At 36.2% G+C, this 23,083-nt stretch overlaps 1 protein-coding gene across 2 annotated transcripts in view; it reads left to right on the top strand.

Annotated features, from left to right (window-relative positions):
• Positions 1-19,432, top strand: part of PPM1D (protein phosphatase, Mg2+/Mn2+ dependent 1D) — a 45,586-nt gene extending 26,154 nt beyond the window's left edge. For both annotated transcript variants that reach the window (XM_079131400.1, XM_079131401.1), the window contains exons 4-6: positions 4,661-4,851; positions 9,104-9,346; positions 16,904-19,432. In XM_079131400.1, the coding sequence (XP_078987526.1) occupies positions 4,661-4,851; positions 9,104-9,346; positions 16,904-17,461 (992 nt within the window). In that variant the 3' untranslated portion in view covers positions 17,462-19,432. The remainder of the gene's footprint in view (positions 1-4,660; positions 4,852-9,103; positions 9,347-16,903) is intronic.
• Positions 19,433-23,083: the final 3,651 nt, after the last annotated feature.

Below are 23,083 nucleotides of genomic sequence, written 5' to 3'. Positions count from 1 at the left end.
AGCTACCTCCCCAGCCCTTTTAATTCTATTTTGAGATAGGGCCTCACCAAGTTGCTGAGGCTGGCCTTGAACTTGAGATCCTCCTGCATTAACCTCCCAGTAGCTGGTATTACAGCCATGTGCCATCACATGTGGCTGAGGTTTTTTGTTTGTTTGTTTTTAAACAGGGAACTCATTGAACTGAGGCCAGGATCTTTCTCTAGGTAAGGTGAATCAAAGTAGATGGGTCAAGTTATTTTGTCTATATGAGTGTGTATGTCAAGCTTTTCAAGTAAATTTTGAAACCCATAAGTTATTGTATAGAAGAAGAAAATTGAGAGGGACTGGTATAGAGGTAGCAGGAAAATCAGCTGTTTTTTCTGGTTCAGATATTCATACACAGTCCAGTGATACTCTAGAGTAATTCAGACAAGTAATTCAATCCTTGTTTGAATATCATCAGTAATCTTTACTTAACAAAACACAAACTTACATTACTGAACTGATATAATTGTTATTTTATTACGAGTTAAAAGTTTGCCTCTGGACTGGGGTTGTGGCTCAGTGGTAGAGCGCTTGCCTCACATTCGTGGGGCACTGGGTTTGATCCTCAGCACCACGTAAATAAATAAAATAAAGGTATCGTGTCCATCTACAACTTAAAAAAAAAAAAAAAAAGTTTGCTTCCCTGAATCTTTCAGATATCAGCCCTGGTTTTGTGTGTTAAAACAAAAACAGGGCAGTGTTCTTGTTTTGCCTTTTGCATGACAGTCTTTTACGTATACAAAATTGGTTAATGTGTTTCTCTAGTCTAGGTGAAAATGCTAATTTTAGATCCTTCATTATATAGTCACTGAAAGATGGGAATATGTTCTGCAAAATGTGTCCTTAGGCGGGGCATGGTGGTGTACACCTGTTCCAGTGACTTGGGAAGCTGAGGTAGGAGGATCACAAGTTCAAAGCCAGCCTCAGCAACTAGGCAAGACCCTAAGCACCTTAGTGATACCCTGTCTCAAAATAAAAAATGAAAAGCACTGGGGATGTGGCTCAGTGGTTAAGTGCCCCGGGGTCAATCCCCAGTATACACACACACGCACAAAAAAGTGTTATTAAGTGATTTTATTGTGGTACAAATGTCAGAGTGTACTTATATAAACCAAAAGGTATAGGTCAATCACTTGATGTAGCCTCTTAATGGAATAAAGATACGATATAAACAAGGTATATGAAGCTGTTGCTCGGTTAACACTCTTATGTCTAACTTTTTTTTTTGTACTGAGAATTAAACCCTGTGGGACTCTACCATGGCACTACATCCCCAGTGCTTTTTATATTTTGTTTAGAGGCAAACTCTCAGTAAGTTGCTTAGGACCACACTAAATTACTGAGTCTGCCTTCAAACTTGTGATCCTGCTGCCTCAGCCTCCTGAGTTACGGGCATTGCGTAACTCAATCCCACACCAGCTAGATTTGTGTTTTAAAGAAATGATTTTGTTGCATTTTGAGTATGGATTAAAGGAGGCAAAAGTTGTTGGGGAAATTCCATGGAAGTCAGTCACAGATTGAGGGGGTACAGAAATTTTCTGGGTTATCTTGTGGACTGCTGGCTGGAGGTGCCCAAGGAACATGCAAATGAGAGTTCTTTGGAATCTGGACAGGACCTCCTCTCTTTTGGTGTCCCTCAGCGCCCTCTGTAGAGTAAAAAGGGGAAATAACCAGCTGGCAGTCAACAACCATGTCTGCCAATATCTAAGCCTCCTTCCTTTAGGACCTATGAAAATGACATTCTCTGATTCTATTTTGGTGAGCAAACCTACACCAAACTTTTAGTTTATAGGCTCACTTCTGACCCTTAATAGTTATTTGATCTTAGATAAAGCCATGTAAGCTGGGTATGGTGGAGCATGCTTGTAATCCCAACAATTTGGGAGGTTAAGGTAAGAGAATTGTAAGCTTGAAGGTCAGTCTCAACAACTTAGTGAGACTTAACCCTGTCTCAAAATAAAAAAAAAAAAAATTTAAAAAGACTGGATAGAGTAACTCCGTGGAGAATCTCCAGGTTCAATCCCCAGTACTGCAAAGGAAAAAAAAAAAAAGGTGGATGATGCAAGAATCATCAATAAATGCTAAATATGGCATATTTTGGTGAAGAACAAGTTTTGTGTGTGTGTGCTTATGATGCTGGGTGTCCAACAGCCTTGCCATGCTAGGTAAGTACTCTTATCACTGAGCTACATCCGTAGCTTTGGGACAGGAGGAGTCTAATTAAAGGGTTAGTCTGTAATACAACTTACTTGAACTCTTTTTATCTGTCAGTTCTATGAAGGAAAAAAACAAGCAAAGAAAAAATCTAGGGAACTTTTTCTGTGTTAAAAACAACAGAATTTGGCAACTAAATGTAATAAATGATTCTTAAATAAATCTTGGATATTAAAAATGCATTATTGGAACAACTGGGAAATTTAAACATGGATTTTATCTTATACAATATAGTGTCAATATTAAATTCCCAAATATGGTTATGTAGGAGAACATCCACATGTTCAGGAGATACATGCTGAAATATTAGTATTTAGAGGTAAAATATGAAGCCTAATCTCATGATTCAGCATATAATTCAAACCATCTTTATCCAGAGAAGACAAGATTGTCTGCATTAAAAAATGCAAATAATTTCCTAGGAAATTACTAGAATTAATAAATGAATCCACTTAAGTTCACACAATCCAAATGCAATATATATGTTATTGTTATGAATCAGAGAAGTTGGGCCTGGTGGTGCATGCTTGTAACCCTAGCTACTCAGGAGGTCGATGTGGGAAAATCCCAAATTCTAGCCTTGCCTGGGCAATTTAGTAATATGGTCTCAAAATAAAAACAAAATTTAAAATACGGGGGATGTAGCTCAGTGGTAGAGTGTTTGTTTGCCTAGCATGTGCAAATGTTTGGTTCAATTCCTGGTATCACAAAACAAAAACAAACTCTAATTTTTTTTATTTAGAGGGTGGTGATACTGGGGATTGAACCCAGGGGCATTCTGCCACTGAGTTATATCCCTAGTCCTTTTCGTTTTATTTATTTATTTATTTATTTATTTTTTATTTTGAAACAGGGTCTTGCTAAGTTGCTGAAGCTGCTCTCAAACTTTTGATCTTCCTACCTTAGCTTCCTGAGTTTCTGGAATTATAGGTGTATACCACCAACCATGGCAAATTTTTTAAAAATTAGAGAGCTCTCTCATCTTTAACACCTCTTACTGGTACCTATTTACTTCTGAAACTTTTGTTAAGTTTATTCTCAAGTGTGTACATTTGTTTCATGTTTTAAATGGAATTGTTTTAAATTTACATTTAAATTTACATTACCATTGCATATACAGTTGATGTCTATATATCAGGCCCATATTTAACAACCTTACTACCTTTATTTTCCTGTTGATTATAATAGTTAATTCTTTTTGGCTTTCCATGTGAAAATGAAATTATATAGAAATAATAGTTGCTCATTGCTTTTTCAAATTACTTATTTTTATCATATTACTGTTCTCAGAAGGAACTCAAGTATAGTATTGGAAGACAAATGATGATACTAGACATGGTTTTAGTTTTCTTTTTTATTCATTTTGAAAGGAATACTTTCAATAGCCTACCTTTAAGTAAGATGAGCCTAGAATGTTGGTATGGGCATGTAATCCCAGCCACTAAGGAGGCTGAGGCAAGAAGATCACAATTTTGAGGCCAGCCTGGAACCCTGTCTCAAAATAAACTTAGTGAGACACTGTCTTCAAATAAAAAGTAGAAAGGATTATTGCTATGGCTTTAGTGGTAAAGTGCCCTGGGTTTAATACCTAGAACCAAAAAAATAAAAGTAAGATGTTTGCTCCAGATGCTGGGGATTGAACCCAGGCCTCCCATTTGCAAAGTAAGCCTTCTATTACTGAGGTAAAATTTGTTTCTTTCCTTCCTTCCTTCCTTCCTTCCTTCCTTCCTTCCTTCCTTCCTTCCTTCCTTCCTTCCTTCCTTCCTTCCTTCCTTCCTTCCTCCCTCCCTCCCTCCCTCCCTCCCTCCCTCCCTCCCTACTGGAGATTGAACCTAGGAGTACTCTACTATGTGTTATATCCCCAGTTCTTTTTTATTTTGGAATAGGGTCTTACTTGATTATAGAGACTGGCCTCCAACTTGCAATCCTATGCCTTAGCCTCCCCAAGTTACTGTGGTTACAGGCATGTGCCACCTTGCCTGCCTGTTATGGAGTTCTGATATATATTCATCATCAAGTTAAGGGAGTATCCTTTTTCCTGGTTTGCTGGCAAGTGTTTAATTATGAATGGATTTTTTGGGGGGATAGTTTCCAGGGATTGAACTCAGGGGTGTTTGGCCACTGAGCCACATCCCCAGCCCTATTTTGTATTTTATCTAGAGACAGGGTCTCATTGAGTTGCTTAGTGCCTTGCTTTCACTGAGGCTGCCTTTGAACTTCTGATCCTTCCGTCTCAGCCTCCTGAACTGCTGGGCTGATAGGCATATTCCATTGCACCTGGCTTTGAATGGATTCTGATTTTATTAAACACTTTTCTGTATCTATGGAAGTGAACATTTAGATTTTTTTTCCTTTAATCTGTTGATCTGATACCATTGACTTGGAAATAATACTACTTACTACTTCTGCTTTCTTCCCCCAGGTGATTTGTGGAGCTATGATTTCTTCAGTGGTGAGTTCGTGGTATCACCTGAACCAGACACAAGTGTCCACACTCTTGATCCCCAGAAGCACAGATATATCATCTTGGGGAGTGATGGACTTTGGAATATGATTCCTCCCCAAGACGCCATCTCAATGTGCCAGGACCAAGAGGATAAAAAATACTTGATGGTGAGAAATTACTCAATAGTTTTAGTACTTATTTTTTAGGACTGAATATTTTTATTATCGACAGAATATATGGGCCTGGGTATAGTTTATCAGAGGCCTGACTTCACTCCCTAGTACTCAACCCCCTAAAAAACCAAACCAAACCAAAACAGCCTAAACCAAACCACTCATAGAATATGTAGGGCTGGGGTCGTGGCTCAGTGGTAGCGCCCTTGCCTAGCACATGTGAGGCACTGGTGTTTGATCCTCAGCACCACATAAAAATAAAGAATTAAAATAAAAGTACTGTGCATTTTATAAGTATCAATCTGTTTAGATTGTGAGTTTTTTAAGCTTAGAGTTGTCTTGATTCATTTTATTGCCTTGAGACCTAGTGTATTACATTGTCAGATATCAAAGAAGATTAAATGACATGAAAATTATTTTGTCTCATGGATTACAGATTTGTGGTATAGGCAGTGCTAGGGGTTGAACCCTGGGCCTCAAATGCTAGGCAGTGCTGTACCACTGGGCTTACTCCTCAGGTGTTGTTGGTTTGTTTTGTTTTTATATAGCTTCCTGACTGGATTGCTGAGATAACAATCTGGATAAGTTGCCCAAGCTGACCCCTTTGAACTTGGGCTCTTTCTATCTCAGCTTCCAGAGTAACTGGAATTATAGGCATGTGCTTCTGTGCCTGTCTGGATTTAGAATTCTTTTAATTTGGGAGATGTTTCGTATGATATGACAAGGACAAAAGCCAGTTTTGTAGTCTGCCAGAACGTTTTCAGAATGAGTATTGAAGGAAGCATCCATATAACAATAATTATAATAAGTCTATAAGAACTGGGAAGGAGAGAAAGGAAACTCAGGAAGACTGCATTTCTGGAAGAGAGTGATATTTGGACAAGTCTTAATGATGAGGTGAATTTTCCAGGTAATAGACCAAGGGAGAAACTTACCATGAGTGGGAAATAGCATGTATAAAGTCAAAAAGGAGAGGTATTTGAGTATGACACAGGTTTCAGGGTTTACAAGTAGCTTGGTGTGCCTTGGACATGAAAGGAGATAAGGCAAAAAGGTTTTGGTTGATCTGTTACAGAGTTAAATGTTATAATCAGGTAGTAGAAAGTTATTGAAAAGCTGATTTTAGAAAGTTTGCTTTTGCAGTGAAGCTAAAATAGAGAGTAGACAGTAATGGATATGAGCGTATCTATTAGGAGGCATAGGAAAAATATCTAGCCCACTAATGAAATCAAACCAGGTATAAGTTTGATATTGAAGAAGAATGGGTGGTAGCAATGATTAGTGAAGGATCCCAAAGAGAAGGTGAATTTTTATGAATTATACAATAGATATCCAGCTTTCTTCATATTGTTTGTTGCTAGTATGATGGAACTTTTATTAATGGGTATAGTAGAGTTCCTCTTTAGGAGCTAATGTTATATTCCAAGTAAGAAAATTGGCAAGTTTAATCTAAGGCAACAATGTTAAAAACAAAAGCAGAAGAAATACATGAGTGATAGAATTGTGATGGCATTTCGGTTTATAAAGAGGAAAAAAGTGCTAACATCCAACTTTTTGGCCCTGGGGAGATATTTTTAAGAAGCAGCACATTATTTTATTTGACAGGAAGTGTATAGTTCATATGTAGTAGACATACTGACTTGGAGGTACATATTGACTTCTTGGTATCCATCTAGATGGTTTATCTAGATAGATAGTGTCAGTAGGCAGTTATACATATTCAAGAGCGAAGCCTGGAAATAACTAAGTTGTGAGTTAATCATAGTTTAGAAGATCTTTGACACCATATGAGATCACTTAGCAAGACTGTATGGTTGAAAAGGACATAATGTAAGGGGATCCATATCTGCAGAATTATAGTGAGCTGAAGAAAAAATGTAGGTAAGGTAGCGAAAATGGCTTACGTGAATTTATTTTTTCATGAAACTTTGCTGGGAAGAGAAACAGGCATACTGAAAAAAGTGAAAGAGAGGAGCATACTTCAGTGAGTCCTCAGCTAGTGTCTGGAAAGTGATATTCTTTGGGTAATGTGATAGATTGATGCACTAGAGATTATGCTAACTTTCCTAAATTCTGAGATGCATATTTTTTTCACTTTTTAACATCTTTGAAATTAGGATGTTTTGGATCTCAGCGATCCAGTCAGGAAGCTATATATATATATATATAAAAAAAAAACCCATCAGGGGGTAAAGCCTCCAAATAGAGGATAAAAATAGTAAAGAACAGAAATTAATGATCTAGAGATTCACAAAATTGGGTAGGGGGAGATTAAAAAGACAGATGAGGTATGCTTGATATTCTTAGAACAAGCAAAAATGCACAGAAAGTTTGAGTGAGTGGACATAGCTTGACTTAAACAAATATCTCTAGCTAAGTGTGGTGGTGCTATATGCCTGTTAATCCCAGCTACTGTAGAGACTGAGGCAGGAAGATTATAAGTTCAAGACCAGCCTCAGCAACTTAGTAAGATCCTGTTTAAAAATTAAAAATAAAAATAAAAAGAACTGGGGATGCAGTTCAGTTTTAAGCACCTTTGGGTTCAGTTCCCAATACCAAAAGAGTAAAAGTTTGTTTGTTTTTTTAAATCACAATTGAAACAACTTATGTATATCAGTTTGAAAAAGGAAAATTTTGTTAGTTATCTAAAAAAGTATAAATTGACTCATGAAGGAATTTTATTAAAGTATGCACAGGTTGTGACCATAAAATCAATTCAATTAATTTTAAAATATATCTACTAAAACACTATGCCAGTAGCAATAGGTAAATCCCTGTATTATAAATATTTTCAGAAATATAAGCTAAGAAGACTCCTCAAGTTGTAATTTGATTAGTGCCTTTATTTTATGACACTAGGAAATCTTTATTATAGAATTGGGCAAAGAAGGTATAAGAAAGGGCGGGGAAGGTAGAGGTAAAAAAAATGTATATGTATAAAATGTATATGAAAAAGTGAGACTTATCTTTGGATCATAAGGATGGATGACTTTGTGTGTGTGTGTGTGTGTGTGTGTGTGTGTTCCTTTTCAGTGTTGGTAATCTAGCCCAGGGCCTTGTGCATGCTTGACTAGTGCTATTCCCTGAGCTATACCCCAGCCCCAATATTAAAAGTTCAAATAAAGTAACTGAGCAGATTATTTGTAATATGCAATCATTAATGTGTTGTAGGAATACTATAATACATCCAAGATGAAATAATCCCAAATGAAGATGATTTCCTATTTTCCCAAGAAGATGGGAAGAAAACCCAATTCTTTATCCCATTTGAATATATAAATTTTAGGGACAGAAGACATCCACATGAGTTACTGTACATTGTATACAGTTAATTATAAATAAATTTATATACTACTAATAGTGCTCTAATACATTTATATCGTATATGCATTCTAGTATGTTACATAGTGCATTAATAGTTTTGTATTTTCATTAATTTTTTTATCACATTACATACAACAATATAATTTTTAAAGTTTCCAAATACAGTTTAAGATACTTTAGCCCTATTTTTGGAACACATAATTTTAATTTCTATTCTTTGAAACTTAGGAAAAAAATTTTTTTTTTTTTTCCTTTTGGTGTTTGGGATTGAACCCTGGGCCTGGTGCATGCTAACTAAGTACATGCTGTATCAGTGAACCTCATCCCCAGCCCCAAAAGTTTTAGCAGTTGCTTTGTTTGTTGTTTGCAATGATAGGGCTTAAACCCAGCATTTCATGCAAGGTAGACGCATGCTGTGTCACTGAACCATGTCTCCAGCCCAAAATGTAGCAAATTTTGAATTCATACATGGTGCTATTTTATTCCAAGACATATTTATTTACATAACATGAGATTCTTTTCTTTCTATTGGTATATATTTTCTCTTTATACGTTAACTAATTTTAATACTTTTTTTCCTTTTAGGAATGACACTGACTTTATATATCTATATTTAGAGAGAGCTATTTATATTTCCTTATCTCTGAATTTTTATTGTATCCTTTAATAATTTGTATGTTGGGTCAACATTTTTTGTTTGTAGGAGTTCCTTTAAAGAAATGAGGTCTTTATTATTAATTTTAAAAATTTAGAAATGTACTACATTAATATAACTATGGGAATTATGGGCAATGTTTGAAAATTTGGGAGATTTGTTTACTTAGGTCACATTGAATACCCATTTTTTAATTTAATACAGATTTAGTGGTGACTAAATGTGAGTCGACATTCTTGTTCTTTTTTTTTTTTTTTTTTAATATAGGGTGAGCCTGGACAATCTTGTGCCAAAATGCTTGTGAATCGGGCACTAGGCCGCTGGAGGCAGCGTATGCTCCGGGCAGATAACACTAGTGCCATAGTAATCTGCATCTCTCCAGGAGTGGACAATCAGGGACACTTCACCAATGAAGATGAGCTCTATCTGAACCTGACTGATAGCCCTTCTTATAATAGTCAAGAAACCTGTGTGATGACTCCTTCTCCATGTTCTACACCACCAGTCAAGGTATACAATTCTGTAGTTTTAAAGTTATGTTTTGATAGAATTCCTTTGGTTAGTGTTGCCTACAAATAAATTTTAGATTATTGATAAAATGGGATTTTGAGTTAAGTTCAAGGTGATAGTTCTTTGTTATATAGTTTGTTGTCAGAGAGCTAGCTTCACATTAGTACTAAGCTGAATGCCAGCTTGTGTGTATAGAGTACTTATTAGAAAAGTGTTTGGTTTCCTTGAAGAATATTAGCGTTTGGAATTTATTGATCCCCTTCTGATGCTGTGAACATTTCTAAAGCTTTTGGAAGTTTATGAAGCACTCTGATAAATTGAACTTCATAACTCAGAAATGGTATTAATATCAGTATTATATTATCAATTCCATGTATCAGTAATATGACTGAGAGATTAAACAGTCTGGATAGGTCATACAGAATCAAAATTGTACTGGCCCTTAGAATTTTACACCTTGGAACTGAATGTCTATTAACATGAATGAGAAACATCATTCCTATTTCTTAAACATGTTAATATCAAATAAATTTAACATATGCTGAGAAACAAATTTAAATGGGTGCCACATTTCCCCTTTTCTAATTTATTAATACCTCAAATACTTGGTTATGTTTTCATTCTATTTTTTCCTATCAAAAATTAGTAATAAGGATGAATGATCTCGCTGATAAGCGGATGATGACACATAATGGGGAGTGGGAGGGGTTAGTGTTAAGGTTAGGGTTAGGGTTAGGGAGGGGGGCAAGAATGGAGGAAGGAAGAACTGTATAAAGGGAAAAGAGGGGTGGGAGGGGTGGAGGAGAAGGGAAAAAATAACAGAATGAATCAAACAACATTACCCTATGTAAATTTATGATTACACAAATGGTATGCCTTTACTCCATGTACAAAAAGAGAAACAACATGTATCCCATTTGTTTACAATAGAAAAAACTAGTAATATTGATAATTGCTTTAATATAATACAAGGCTACCCTGCTTTTCTGAGAATGTATTTTGAGTGGATTCACCATTAAAATGGGAAATACAGAATAACTTCATATTGTATATTAGGCAATTTTTTGTCGAAGAACTTTTAATTTGGGGTGGAAAATTTATTATTACTGTTTCGCCTTTTATTTTAATTTCACATGTATATGGCAAAAAATATATATGATAAAGTTGAATCTTTTCATTTAGAAATTAACAAGCTGGGTATGTAGCTCAGTGGTGGAATGCTTGCCTAGCATGCTTGAAGGCCCTGGGTTCAAACCCCCAGCACTACCCAAAAAAAACTGACAATTATTTATTGTATAGTAATTTTCTTAAGGAAATTCCTTGTCAAAGCTTTCTTTCCTTTGAAACTCTTAAAACAATCAATTTGGAGCTTATGTTTACTTGTGTATTTCTCTCCCCCACCCTGTGGTACTGGGGATTGAACCCAGGGGTGCTCTTCTACTGAGCTACATGTCCATCCCTTTTTATTTTTTTTTATTTTGAGACAGGGTCACACTACGTTGCTGAGGCTGGCCTCGAATTTATAATCCTTCTACCCAGCCTCCCAAGTTGCTGGGATTACAGGTGTGCACCATATGCCCGGCTACTTACCTTTTTCTGAATATTGTATGTATTCACTACTTTTTAGTTCTCTGATTTTCTTGAGTAACTGACTTTTAGTTAGAATAGAGAAGGAAACATTAGGGTTATGTATCAGTAAGGGAGTGAGTATTATGTTTGGAATAAACACTCTTAATGCTGACCTGAAATTAAAAATTATTTCTGTCTGTTGATTGGCATTAGGAAAACTGTACACAAAATACATTTTAAAAATTATTTCTTAGGCCAGGCACAGTGGCACATAGCTGTAATTCTACCTACGTGGGTAGCTGAGGCAAGAGGACAATTTTGAGGCCAGCCTGGATAACTTAGCAAGATTTGCAAGATAACTTAGCAAAATAAAATTGAGGGGCTGGGTTTGTAGCTCAGTGATAGAGTGCCTGCCTAGCATTTGTGAGGCACTGGGTTTGATGCTCAGCACTATGTTTAAAAAAAATAAAGGTTAAATTCTTTAAAACTAGTTAAATAAAAAACTTTTAAAAAGGGGGATTGGTATTGTGGCTCAGATGTAGAGTATTTAGCTAGCATGTGCAAGGCACTTGGTTCAATACTCAATTCTAACAAAGAAAAAAAAAATATATATATATATTAAGCTGAGGCAAGAGGATTGCTTGAACCAACAAGTTTGACAAACCTGGGTAATGTGATACCCTGTCTCCAGAAAGAAACAAACCAGGGCAGGCCATATAGCCCAACTTGTAGCGTGCCTGCCTCGCATGCTGGAGGCGTGGGTTCAAGTCCCCAGCACTGAGCGATTGTGAAAATGACAAACAAATGCAACCGATACAGAAAGAAACAAACCTCAAATTTAGGAGATATAATCACCTAAAAATAAGACCAAAGTTAAAGTAAGGATTGTTGTCGGTTTTGGTAAGCACTGAGCTACAGTCCTAGCCCTTTTATTTTTATTTTTGTTTCTTTTTAAATTTTGATACAGGTTATCCCTAAATTGCTACGCTGGCATCCTGCCTGTGATCTTCCTGCCTCAGCCTCAGCTTCCTGAGTTGCTAGGAGGTCATGTGCCAGCAGACCTGGCTGATAAAGAGATTTTTGCATGCACTAATTTATATACAGGGATGGTTGGTTGTTAACCAATTACCCCTTTCCAAATATGGGGAAATATTTAGATCAAATCAGAATAATTAGAATTGATTGTTCTAACAAGTAGTGGAAGAAAATCTGCCCAATAAATTGCTTTTATTTTGCCTACCTTAATTGACTTAAAAGGAGGTATACACTAACATCGCTGATTTATTTTATTGTTGCAATATCCTGTGTCTAATAACATCTAGATAAATGTAATGACAGTTTGGTTCAGACTTATTCACATTTAGCTGAGTGTGGCACGTGCATGCCTATAATCACAAGTTCAGGGACAGCATTGGCAACTTAGTGAGATCCTGTCTCCAAATAAAAAGGACTGGGATACAACCCAGTGGTATAATATCCCTAGGTTCAATCCAGTACTCTACCACTACACGCACACACACCCCAAAAAAAGAGAAAGGTTTATTCATATTAGACAATGCATGTCCGGTCAGGTTAAATCTATAGACATGTCAACTTTAGTTGGATTCTGGTGTGTGTTATTCTTTGTTTTGGAGTAAATTCCTTGGTTTAAGGGATTGCTATGACACACATTTCTTTCTCCATTCTTTCTGTAGTGCAGAACTAAATTTAGTTTTGTTTTATAAGCCAAGAGCTATGGGAAGGAAAGATGAGGGAAAAGAGGAGATGGTTTCAGAAAAAGTAAAATTTACTTTCTCTTGTGTTTTAAGCATAATTTGTAATTAGTTGTTTAATATTGGATTATAACATAGATGGAAGGAGACCCCCAAGTCAGTGAAATTTTGAAGTATGTGTTTTTTAAGGAGTAATATCAATATATAATAAATATTTAATGAATATAACAAGAAAGATTAGCACCACAAGTTAATCTGGGGTGAGTCTAAGAAACTTAAGCAGTTGCATGGTCTAACAGATGTGATGTATTCCCAGAGTGCCAATAAAATGAGAAGGAAAAGGAAAAGTTCAAGGAGGAAGTGGGATAAGAAAAGCTAGTGCAGTTGTAGTGTCAGAATAATAATTGGTGAATTTAAAAAAGACACAGCAAGAGTAATTACAATAAATTCTGTGAACTCTGAAATAGTTCCTTTTTTCTAATAAGGGAATTCAGTCTGTGTCTAACCTTGTTATCTATGCTGCAGCAATATGTGGTATTCCTATAAATAGCTTGATTATTCCTTGTTTTTGTGCCTAAATAGCAGCATGTGATTATTTGGCAGTAGGAAGACTTCTGCTACAGAACTTATTTGCTGCTGGTCTTGTTGCATACCTGTTTCTATATTAGAACTGCATGAATTCTTTGTCAATGATTTTTTTATTATTATTTTTTCTGTGATCACCCAGAATATGCTTGTGACCAGGTTAAATAATTGAATGAACTAAGGGATGAACTGACACAAAACTCTCGTTGATATTATTGAAAACCATGTGTCAGTATTAAAGAAATTTTCCTTTTATCTCAATACTAGAATGTTGAATTAATTTTGATGTCCATTACTTGGGAGGGCAAAGAAGGGAGATCACATGTTTGAGGTCTGCTTGGACCACATAAAGATCCCTTTCTTAAAAAAATAAACAATTGCTACCTTCCATTCACTGTTAAAGTAGGCAAGAATAACCAGACTTTCAATAAGCCATGCAGTATATAATGAATGAATGAATGAATGAATGAATGAGTGAGTGACTTCAGAAAGAAAGCTTATTTATTTATTTATTATACATACATACATACTGGGGATTTGGAACTGGGGGTGCTTAACCACTAAGCCACATTCCTGGCCCTATTTATTTATTTTAACATATTTTTAAATTTATCCTAATTAGTTAGACATCATAGTAGAATACTTTTTTGACCCATCACATGTAAATCGAGTATAACTTCTCATTCCCCTGATTGTACATGATGTAGAGTTAACACAGGTCATGTTATTATATATGCACATAGGGCCATAATGTCTGATTCATTCTACTGTCATTTCTGCCCCCATGCTCCTTACCTTCCTTCATTCCCTACTGTCTAGTTCAAAATACCTCTATTCTCAAAAAAAAAAAAAAAAAAAAAAACACTCTATTCTCCCCCCCCACCCCCGCAACATCTTATTGTGAATTAGCATCCAAATATCAAAGAAAACATTTGGCCTTTAGTTTTTGAGAATTGGCTTATTTCCCTTAGCATAATATTTTTCAGTTCCATCCATTTACTGCCATAATTTCATTCTTCTTTAAGACTCAGTAATATTCCGTTGTGTATATATACTACATTTTCTTTATCCATTCATCTGTTGAAGGGCTCCTAGGTTGGTTCCATAGTTTAGGTATTGTGAATTGAGCTGCTATAAACATTGATGTCACTGTAGTATGCTGATTTTAAGTCCTTTGGGTATAAACCTGGGAGTGGGATGACTGGGTCAGATAGTGGTTCCATTCCAAGTTTTCTAAGGAATCTCCATACTGCTATCCATAGAGATTGTACCAATTTGCAGGCCTACCAACAATGTATGAATGTATGTTTTTCCCCACATCCTCACCATTTGTTGTTGCTTTTATTCTGGACAGTTGCCATTCTGACTGGAGTGAGATGGAATCTCAGCGTAGTTTTTTGATTTGCATTTCTCTAATTGCTAGAGATAATGAATTTTTTCATATATTTCTTGATCAATTGTATTTCTTCTGTGAAGTGCCTCTTCAGTTCCTTTGCCCATTTATTGAATGGGTTATTTTTATTTATTTATTTTTTTTGGTGTTTTCTGTGTTCTTTATATATGCTGAAGATTAATGCTGTATCTGAGGTGCATGATAAAGATTTTTTCCCATTCTGTAGGCTCTCTCTTCACATTATTAATTTGTTCCTTTGCTGTGAAGAAGCTTTTTAGTTTGATTCCATTCCATTCACTGATTTTTTATTTTACTTCTTGTACTTTAAGAGTCTTGTTAAGGAAGTCAGTTCCTAAGCTTGGCACCGTGGAGATTTGGGCCTACTTTTTTCTTCTGTTAGGTGCAATCGCTGTTCTAGTGCCTACATCTTTGATCCACTGTAGATATTTGTGTAGGGTAAGAGAGAGGGGTTTAATTTCATTTGCTACATATGGATTTTTAGTTTTTCCAGCACCATTTGTTGAAGAGACTTTTTGTCTCCAATGTGTGTTTTTGGTGCCTTTGTCTAGTATGAGATAATTGTATTTATGTGGGTTTGTCTCTTACATACCTGTTTTGGTGCCAATATCATGCTGTTTTTGTTACTATGGCTCTGTAGTATAATTTAAGGTCTGGTGTTGATGCCGCTTTTCTTGCTAAGGATTGATTTGAGTCTTCTGGGTCTTGCTAAATTGCCCAGCCTATCCTTGAATTTGCGATCCTCCTGCCTGAGCCTTCCGAGTTGCTAGAATTAGAAGCATGTACCACTGGGCCCAGCAAGAGTATATTTTGAATAAAAAAGAGACTGTATTTGGTGTAGTACCAAGCCACCCACCCCAACCCTTACGGTGTTTGCTTCTATGGTTACATTGAGATACTTCAGTCTACAAGATTCTGTATGCTTCGGGTTCTCTTTTCTTTCAATTCTAGATACATTGAAGGAAACTATCTTACTATGAGTATGTATTTATACAGAACTTTTTAGAAAGGTGTTTACTCACATGGGATTTTATATCGGAGGAAGATGTCATAATATTTCACCATTTACTACTCTACATATGTTAATAATGTTAATATTTTATGAATATGGTTGAGAGTTTATTTGAGGGAAATTTTACACAATTGGGGGAGAGTTATTTGCATTTTGTTTCTTTTATTCCTTTTAGTCATATATGACAATAGAATGTGTTCTGACATATCATATATACATGGGATATATGTCCCATTTTTGTGGTTGTACATGATGTATTCATATATGAACATAGGGAAGTTATGTCTGATTCATTCTACTGTCTTTCCATGCATTTTGATTCTTGCCTTGAAAAACTATTAAGACAAAGGTTGTATAAAATATTACTACTTGCATTTGGTTTTGAACTAGCTGGGCGTGGTGATGCATACCTATAAGCCCAGGTAGTCAGGGGGATGAGGCAGAAAGATTACAATTTTGAAGCCAGTGTGAGCAACTTAGCAAGACCCTGTCTCAAACTAAAGAATGAAAGGACTAGTGATATAGCTCAGTGGTAGAGTGCCCCTGGGTTCAATCCCCAGCATTCAAAAAAGAAAAATCCAAATGGTTTCAAAATTTTAGGTAGGCATATGTTTGAATTACCATAAAATTAGGATGCTATTAATAGCTTCTTGAAACAATTTTTTTGATGGTCCCCATGGAAAAATAAAAAGCTTTGTGTAAAACAATTAGATTTATGGGACTGGGGCTGTAGCTCAGTGGTAGAGAGCTTGTCTAACATGGATGAGGCCCTGGGTTCTATCTCCAGCACTGCACAACACACATTTTAGACCTATTTTTTAGCATTTAGTTGTTGCTACACATAAAATTAAAATGTACATAGATTATAATACCTTTATCTTTGTTTGGATACAAAGTGAAAGTACTAGTAAATTTGTGCCTATGGCTCTTTTTAGAAATCTTGTTCCTTAAAGTATCTTATTTTTGGTTACTCACTAGTAGATAGGAAATACTTGTGACTAGATGAATTTTAACCCACTCCAATAGATTATTTATTTTATCTGTTACCCCAAAGACAGGATTGTCATCATTACCTTTATATGCTTTCCGCTCACCTAGGTTATTCTCATAGAGCCTTGCAATACAGTGACTGTATAATAAATAAGTGATTGAATATTTATCATAATTTTGCCATCTTAATCACTTCATAAGGAGCCTAATATATGTCATGGATTTATTGAGTTCTAGGATAAATTATTTCTTATTTGTTTTACCTTCCTGTTTTTCAGTCACTGGAAGAGGATCAATGGCCAAGACTCAACTCTAAGGACCATATACCTGCTCTTGTTCGTAGTAATGCCTTCTCAGAGAATTTTTTAGAGGTCCCAGCTGAGATAGCTCGAGGGAGTGTCCAGGCTGTGGTTATACCCTCAAAAGATCCAGAGCCACTTGAAGAAAATTGCACTAAAGCTCTGACTTTAAGGATACATGATTCTTTGAATAATACCCTGTCAGTTGGCCTTGTGCCTACAAATTCAACAAATACCATCTTGGACCAAAAAAATTTAAAGATGTCAACTCCTGGTCAAATGAAAGCTCAAGAAGTTGAAAGAACCCCTCCAGCAAACTTTAAAAGGACATTGGAAGAATCCAACTCTGGCCCCCTTATGAAGAAGCACAGACGAAATGGCTTAAGTCGAAGTAGTGGTGCTCAACCTGGAAGCCTCCCCACGACCTCACAGAGGAAGAACTCTGTTAAACTCACCATGCGACGCAGACTTAGGGGCCACAAAAAAATTGGAAATCCTTTACTACATCAGCACAGGAAAACTGTCTGTGTTTGCTAAAAAGTATCTGGGAATCGAGGTTTTTTCCAAACTTAGGATATAAGAGGGCTTTTTAAATTTGGCACCGAAGTTGAACTTTTTCTAAGGGGACAAAATAAAAAGAGTATACAGTTTGACTTTTTGGAATTTAACAGTTTTATCCTGGCCTTGTATTTGCTTGTATTATAATTGTGAATTTTGTAGATGTTAGGATATAAGTTGCTGTACAATGTGTGTAAATTTGTATCCTTCACACAAACTCAGTCTCTTATTCTGATACACAGTAATTGTGACAACAGGGCTAAATGTTTTAAAAAATCGGAAGAATCTATTAGATTTTAGAAATACATTTAAACTTTTTAAATGCTTATTAAAAATTTGTACAAGCCACTTGTGATGAAAACAACACAACTTTTTAAAGTAAATTATTAAGCAGACTGGAAGAGTGATGTATTTTCATAGTGACCTGTGTTCCACTTAATGTTTCCTAGAGACTACTCGTGTCTTTTAAAAATTATTTTTTATTTCTAATTTCATAATTCAGAACTAAATTTTTCATAGAAGTGTTGAGCCATGCTAAAGTTAGCTGGATGTTAGTTTCCTTGTCCTAATTAAAACACTATGCAGTATCTTTTACTTCATTAGCATTTTTCTAAAACATTAACCATCAGATATACTCATTGAATCTTGGTGTGTGTTTGGCTAAAACAATACCCTTCTCAGTCTTCCCAGACCAATGGCATTATTAGGTGTTTAAATAGTTACCTTCTAGTGTTTGCTTAAATATGTGAAGTTTTTCTTGCTATTTCGATAACAGATGGTGCTGCTAATTCCCAACATTTCTTAAATTATTTTATATCGTACAGTTTTCATTGATTATATGAGTATGTTCATCTAATAAATCAGTGAGCTGTTCTTCATGTAACTGGATTTTTGTTGGTGGTTTGTTTTAATGGTATATATTAATAATAGTCTATTGCGCTATGATAATGCTTTAGAGTAATGACTTAAAATATGTGTAATACTCAGTTTTAAACCGAATTTTTAATATAGAATGCATAGAAACAAAATATCCAAAAAGAATATGATTATGATTTATGAGTATTTGGTGAAATATGTAGTGATTAACCATGAATAAAACAGGGTTTGAAGATGTAATTCAGTGGTAGAGTGCTTGCCTAGTATGTGTAAGGCGTTGGGTTCCAACCCCTAGGTGTTGGGTTCCAAAAAAACAAGCAAACCAAAAAACCCCACACCCCACTATTTATACTTTTGTAATATGAGGGGTAAAGGGACAATACTAAAACACCAAGAGTATGTAATTTTGGTGTGGTGCATTGTGTTCTGTGAGAAAAAAAAAATTTATTAATTAGGCAAGATCTCTCATTGAGAGATTAGTGAGTTAATTCATGGGGTGGGGTTGTAGCTCAGTGATACAATGCCTACTTAGTATGGCTGAGGCCCTGGGTTCAATCTCCATGAAATTTTTAAAAAATGTATTTTAGACATGCAACATTGATTATGTCACATATACTAGAAACCATGTACTTGGAAGCATACCTATTGTCTATGGAAGGATTAATTGAGAACCAATGATGGAGGTAAACATTATTTGTGGCTGCTTTGTTGGTTTGAATTCTTTTGTGGTGGGTATTAAACCTTGAACCTGCTTGCTAAGTATGTGCTTTACCACAGCTACATGCCTAGCCCTGTGTGGCTGGTTTTTAAGGATTTTTTTTTTCTTGTGGTACTGGGGATCAAACCCAGGGCCTCATACATTCCAGAAGTGCTCTACCATTGAACTACAACCCCAGCTTAAGGATTTTTGAATATCAAAAAATTTGTTTTTCATATCTTTCCAAGATAAAGACATAGCAACTGATAGACAATTTTGGAGTCAATTCATTGTGAAGGAATTTTCCATCTTTTATATCTATGATATTTTAGCTGCACCAAGTAGAAATTCAGCAAATATATATGTATATTAAAGTCTGTTTAGCTACTTTTCACGTTTATCTCCTAGTGGTTGTAAATAAAATATTCCTATACATGAAGTCAAAATTTGCACTTGATTAATGTAATGGATTATGTAATCTTTATTTTTCAAAAAAAATATTTTCCAGTGCTGGGTAAGAAACTTGGAGACTTACACAGGCAAGTGCTCTGCTACTGAGCAATAGCCCCATAAGGTGTGTACTAGCATCACTGAACAATGCTATTTTCATCATAAAGATACCTGAAAACTTAAGTATATTTGGGGGTGAAATATGCTATGCCATTAACAAAAGTTAAGAACTTAAATTTTAATTTTTGAAGCAAAATATTTTGGCAGAAGTAGTGGTTACATTAGGAATTATACATTCTTTTATACTCAATAATTGATCACTTAAAGTGGAATGTAGAAACTTTACCACTCTATTGCCCTGTTTGTCTTTTTTTTTTTTAATTCATTTTTATTGTAAACAAATGGGATACATCTTGTTTCTCTGGCCCTGTTGGTTTTATATAGTATATCTACAAGCACAGAAATTCCAATGAGGAATTTCTGGGCGTATTCCTGAGCAATACTTCCAGCCTGGAAAAACTATAGGTTTTTCCTATCAGTAATGAAACATTTTTTCTTTCCTTGTTTCCTTCTTTCTGTACTGGAGATTGAACCCAGGGGTGTTCTACTACTGAGCTACATCCTTATCTATATATTTATTTTGAGATAGGATCATGCTAAATTGACCAGGTTGGCCTTAAACTTGTGATCCTCCTGCCTCAGCCTCCCAAATTGCTGGGATCACAGGTGTGCACCGAGCCTGGCTATCTTTTTCTTAAATGAGATTTCCTTTCTTTTTGTTTCTTTTGAGATGGTGTCTTAATATGTATCCCAGACTGGTAAGTGATCCTTCTGCCTCAGCCTTCCAAGCAGCTGGAACTAGAGGCATGGCACAACCCTGTCTTTTAATTTATTGAAAATTAAAATATTGCCGGGTGTGTTGGTGCATACCTATAATCCCCAGGGGCTTGGAAGGCTGAGGCTGGAGGATCACAAGTTCAAAGCCAACCTCCACAATTTATCAAGGCCCTGAGCAACTCGGTGAGACTCTGTCTCTAAATAAATTATATATATAAAAAGGGCTGGTACAGAAATCATTAATATTCATCATAGTTGTGTAAGAAAATAGATTGCTTTGTCTCTGTTAAAATTCAAGTGTTAGCTAGGCATGATGGTGCACACCTATAATTCCACTTACTCCAGAAATTGAGGAAGACAAATTCAAGGACAGGTTTGGCAACTTGGTGAGACCATGTCTCAAAAATTTAAAAGGTTGGGGATGTAGTTAGTGGTAGAGCACTTGCCTAGCATGGGCTATCCCTTGAACTCAATCTCCCCAAACTGTATGAAAAAATAAAAATGACACTTCTTAGCTGAAATTCCTCCAATAGGTTCCCACTCTAGAAAAATTGAAACTCCTTATAATTCTGCATAAGACCATATTGCATCTGGTCATTTCCTTACCTTCCCTAACTAGTTTGCAGTAACGATCGACTTAGTTCACTTTATTTCAGCCATATTGATTTTCTTGTTTTTCCTTAAAACTCTTCTTAGGAATCGGTAATTTGATCCTTTTGTCTGGACTACTTCTTTCTCAGAATGTCTGCCTCATTTATTTGAGATTTTTTATTTAAATGTCCTCTCCAGGCTGGGAATAAGTAGAGCATGTACTTACATGCTCCAGGCTGTGGGTTCAACACAACACAAGACAAAACAACACACACAAAAACAAATATCTCTTGAGCAGCCTTCCCTGACTATACTTAACCACCTTTTCCTTTTTTGGGGGTGGGGGTGGTGCTGGGTTCAGTCCCCAGGGGTGTTTTACCACTGATCTACATCGCCAAGCCCTACTAATTTTTTTTTGTTTTTGAAGGCCAGGATCTCAATAAATTGCTGAGGCTGACCTCTAAGGTAAGATCCTCCTGCCTCAAGTCCCATGCAGCTAGGATTATAGGTGTGATCCCATCCTGACTATATTACCTAAAATAAGCCATCTGCTGCTTGTATTTTTCTGGATTCTTTTTTTCATAGCATTTCACTTTCTCGGTTTTTGTTTGTTTCTGTCTTCCCATCAGAGTGTAAATTCTTTGGCTAAGGGCAATTGGAATGATTTGTCAGTTTGTTCACGGCTGTATCCCCACTCAGAACATACCTAACACTTGATAGATACTCATATTAGTTGAATGCATGAGTGAATGAACTTGAGAACAGGTACATCCATTATGATTTTGTTTACTTTATTTTCCCATGGCTTTGAAGAGAAATAGTTGAAGAGTTACAAAGTTTAACAATGCATATAAAAACAGCTCTGTAGCTGGGCACAATTGGGCATGTATGTAACCGCACCATGGGAGGCTGAGAGGGTTTGTGGTCAGCTTCAGCAACTTACACCCTATCTCAAAATTTACAAGGGACTGGGAAGGTAATTCAGTAGTAGAGTGCCCCTGGGTTCAATCCAAGTTCCAGAAAAAGTAAATAAATAAAAGTTATGTAGGTCTGGGGGGTTAGCTCAATGGTAGGGTGCTTCCCTAGTATGCATGAGGCTCTGAGTACCATCCCCTGTACTACGAACAAAACAAAAAGCAGAACAAAAATCAACTATGTAAACTGAAAACCTTATCCAAATGTTGATGATCCCATTTGTCATTATTACTCACTGGTCTTGAGATTTTGTTTTTAATTCTGCTCTGGGTTCTGGATAGCATATGAACAATAGTTATTTCATTCAAATAAATTTTAATTTTTAAATACTTGTGGTTTCATGGCTGTTGGGTGTTGAGGGTGATTCAACAATGTAAAAGTCTTGATCTATTGCCTAGGAAGAATTTAACGTTGTAGATGGTGGTGGTGGGGGGATTTACAAAAAAAGAAGCACCCAAAACACATTACAGAAACAATAAAGAAGCCAGAGATGACCCAGCATGGTGGCACAGGCCTATTATCCCAGTGGCTAAGGAGACTGAGGCAGGAGGATCACATGTTCAAAGCCAGCCTCAGCAACTTAGGCTGCAAGCAACCTAGTGAGACTGTCTCGAAATAAAAAAAATAAAAAGGGCTTGGGATGTGGCTCTGTGGTTAAGTGCCCTTAGATTCAATCCCTGGTACCAAAACCAAACAACAATCCCCCCCCCCCCAAAAAAAAAAAAAAAAAAAAACCAAAAACCAAAATATACAACAGTAAGAGAAGAAGGAATTCAGAATACTGTTTAGTGTAGGAAGCAATTTTTTTTTTTTGGGGGGGGGGTGTTCTAAGGGCTCTTAACCACTGAACTACATCCCCAGCCCTTTTTATTTTGAGACAGAGTCTCAATAAGTTGCTTAGGGCCTCGCTGATGTGCTGATACTGACTTTGAAGTTGCCCTCCTGCCTCAGTCTTCTAAGTTGCGGTGATTACTGGAGTGCGTCGCCCGCTGGGCTCTTGTTTCCTGCTTGCTTTTTCGGTACCGGGGATTGAATCCAGGATCGCTTAACCACTGAACCACATTTCCGCTCTTTTTTAAAAAAAATCTGAGATCGAGTCTGTCCAAGTTGCTGAGGCTGCTTTAAACTTGCAGTCTTCTTGCCTTAGCCTCCCGGGTCGAATCGCTGGGATCACA

The sequence above is a fragment of the Sciurus vulgaris genome (genome assembly GCF_902686455.1).
Source record: "Sciurus vulgaris genome assembly, chromosome: 3".
NCBI classification, from domain to species: domain Eukaryota; kingdom Metazoa; phylum Chordata; class Mammalia; order Rodentia; family Sciuridae; genus Sciurus; species Sciurus vulgaris.
The sequence above is the reverse complement of the archived record's forward strand: the minus strand, read 5'-3'. Positions and strand labels throughout refer to the sequence as shown.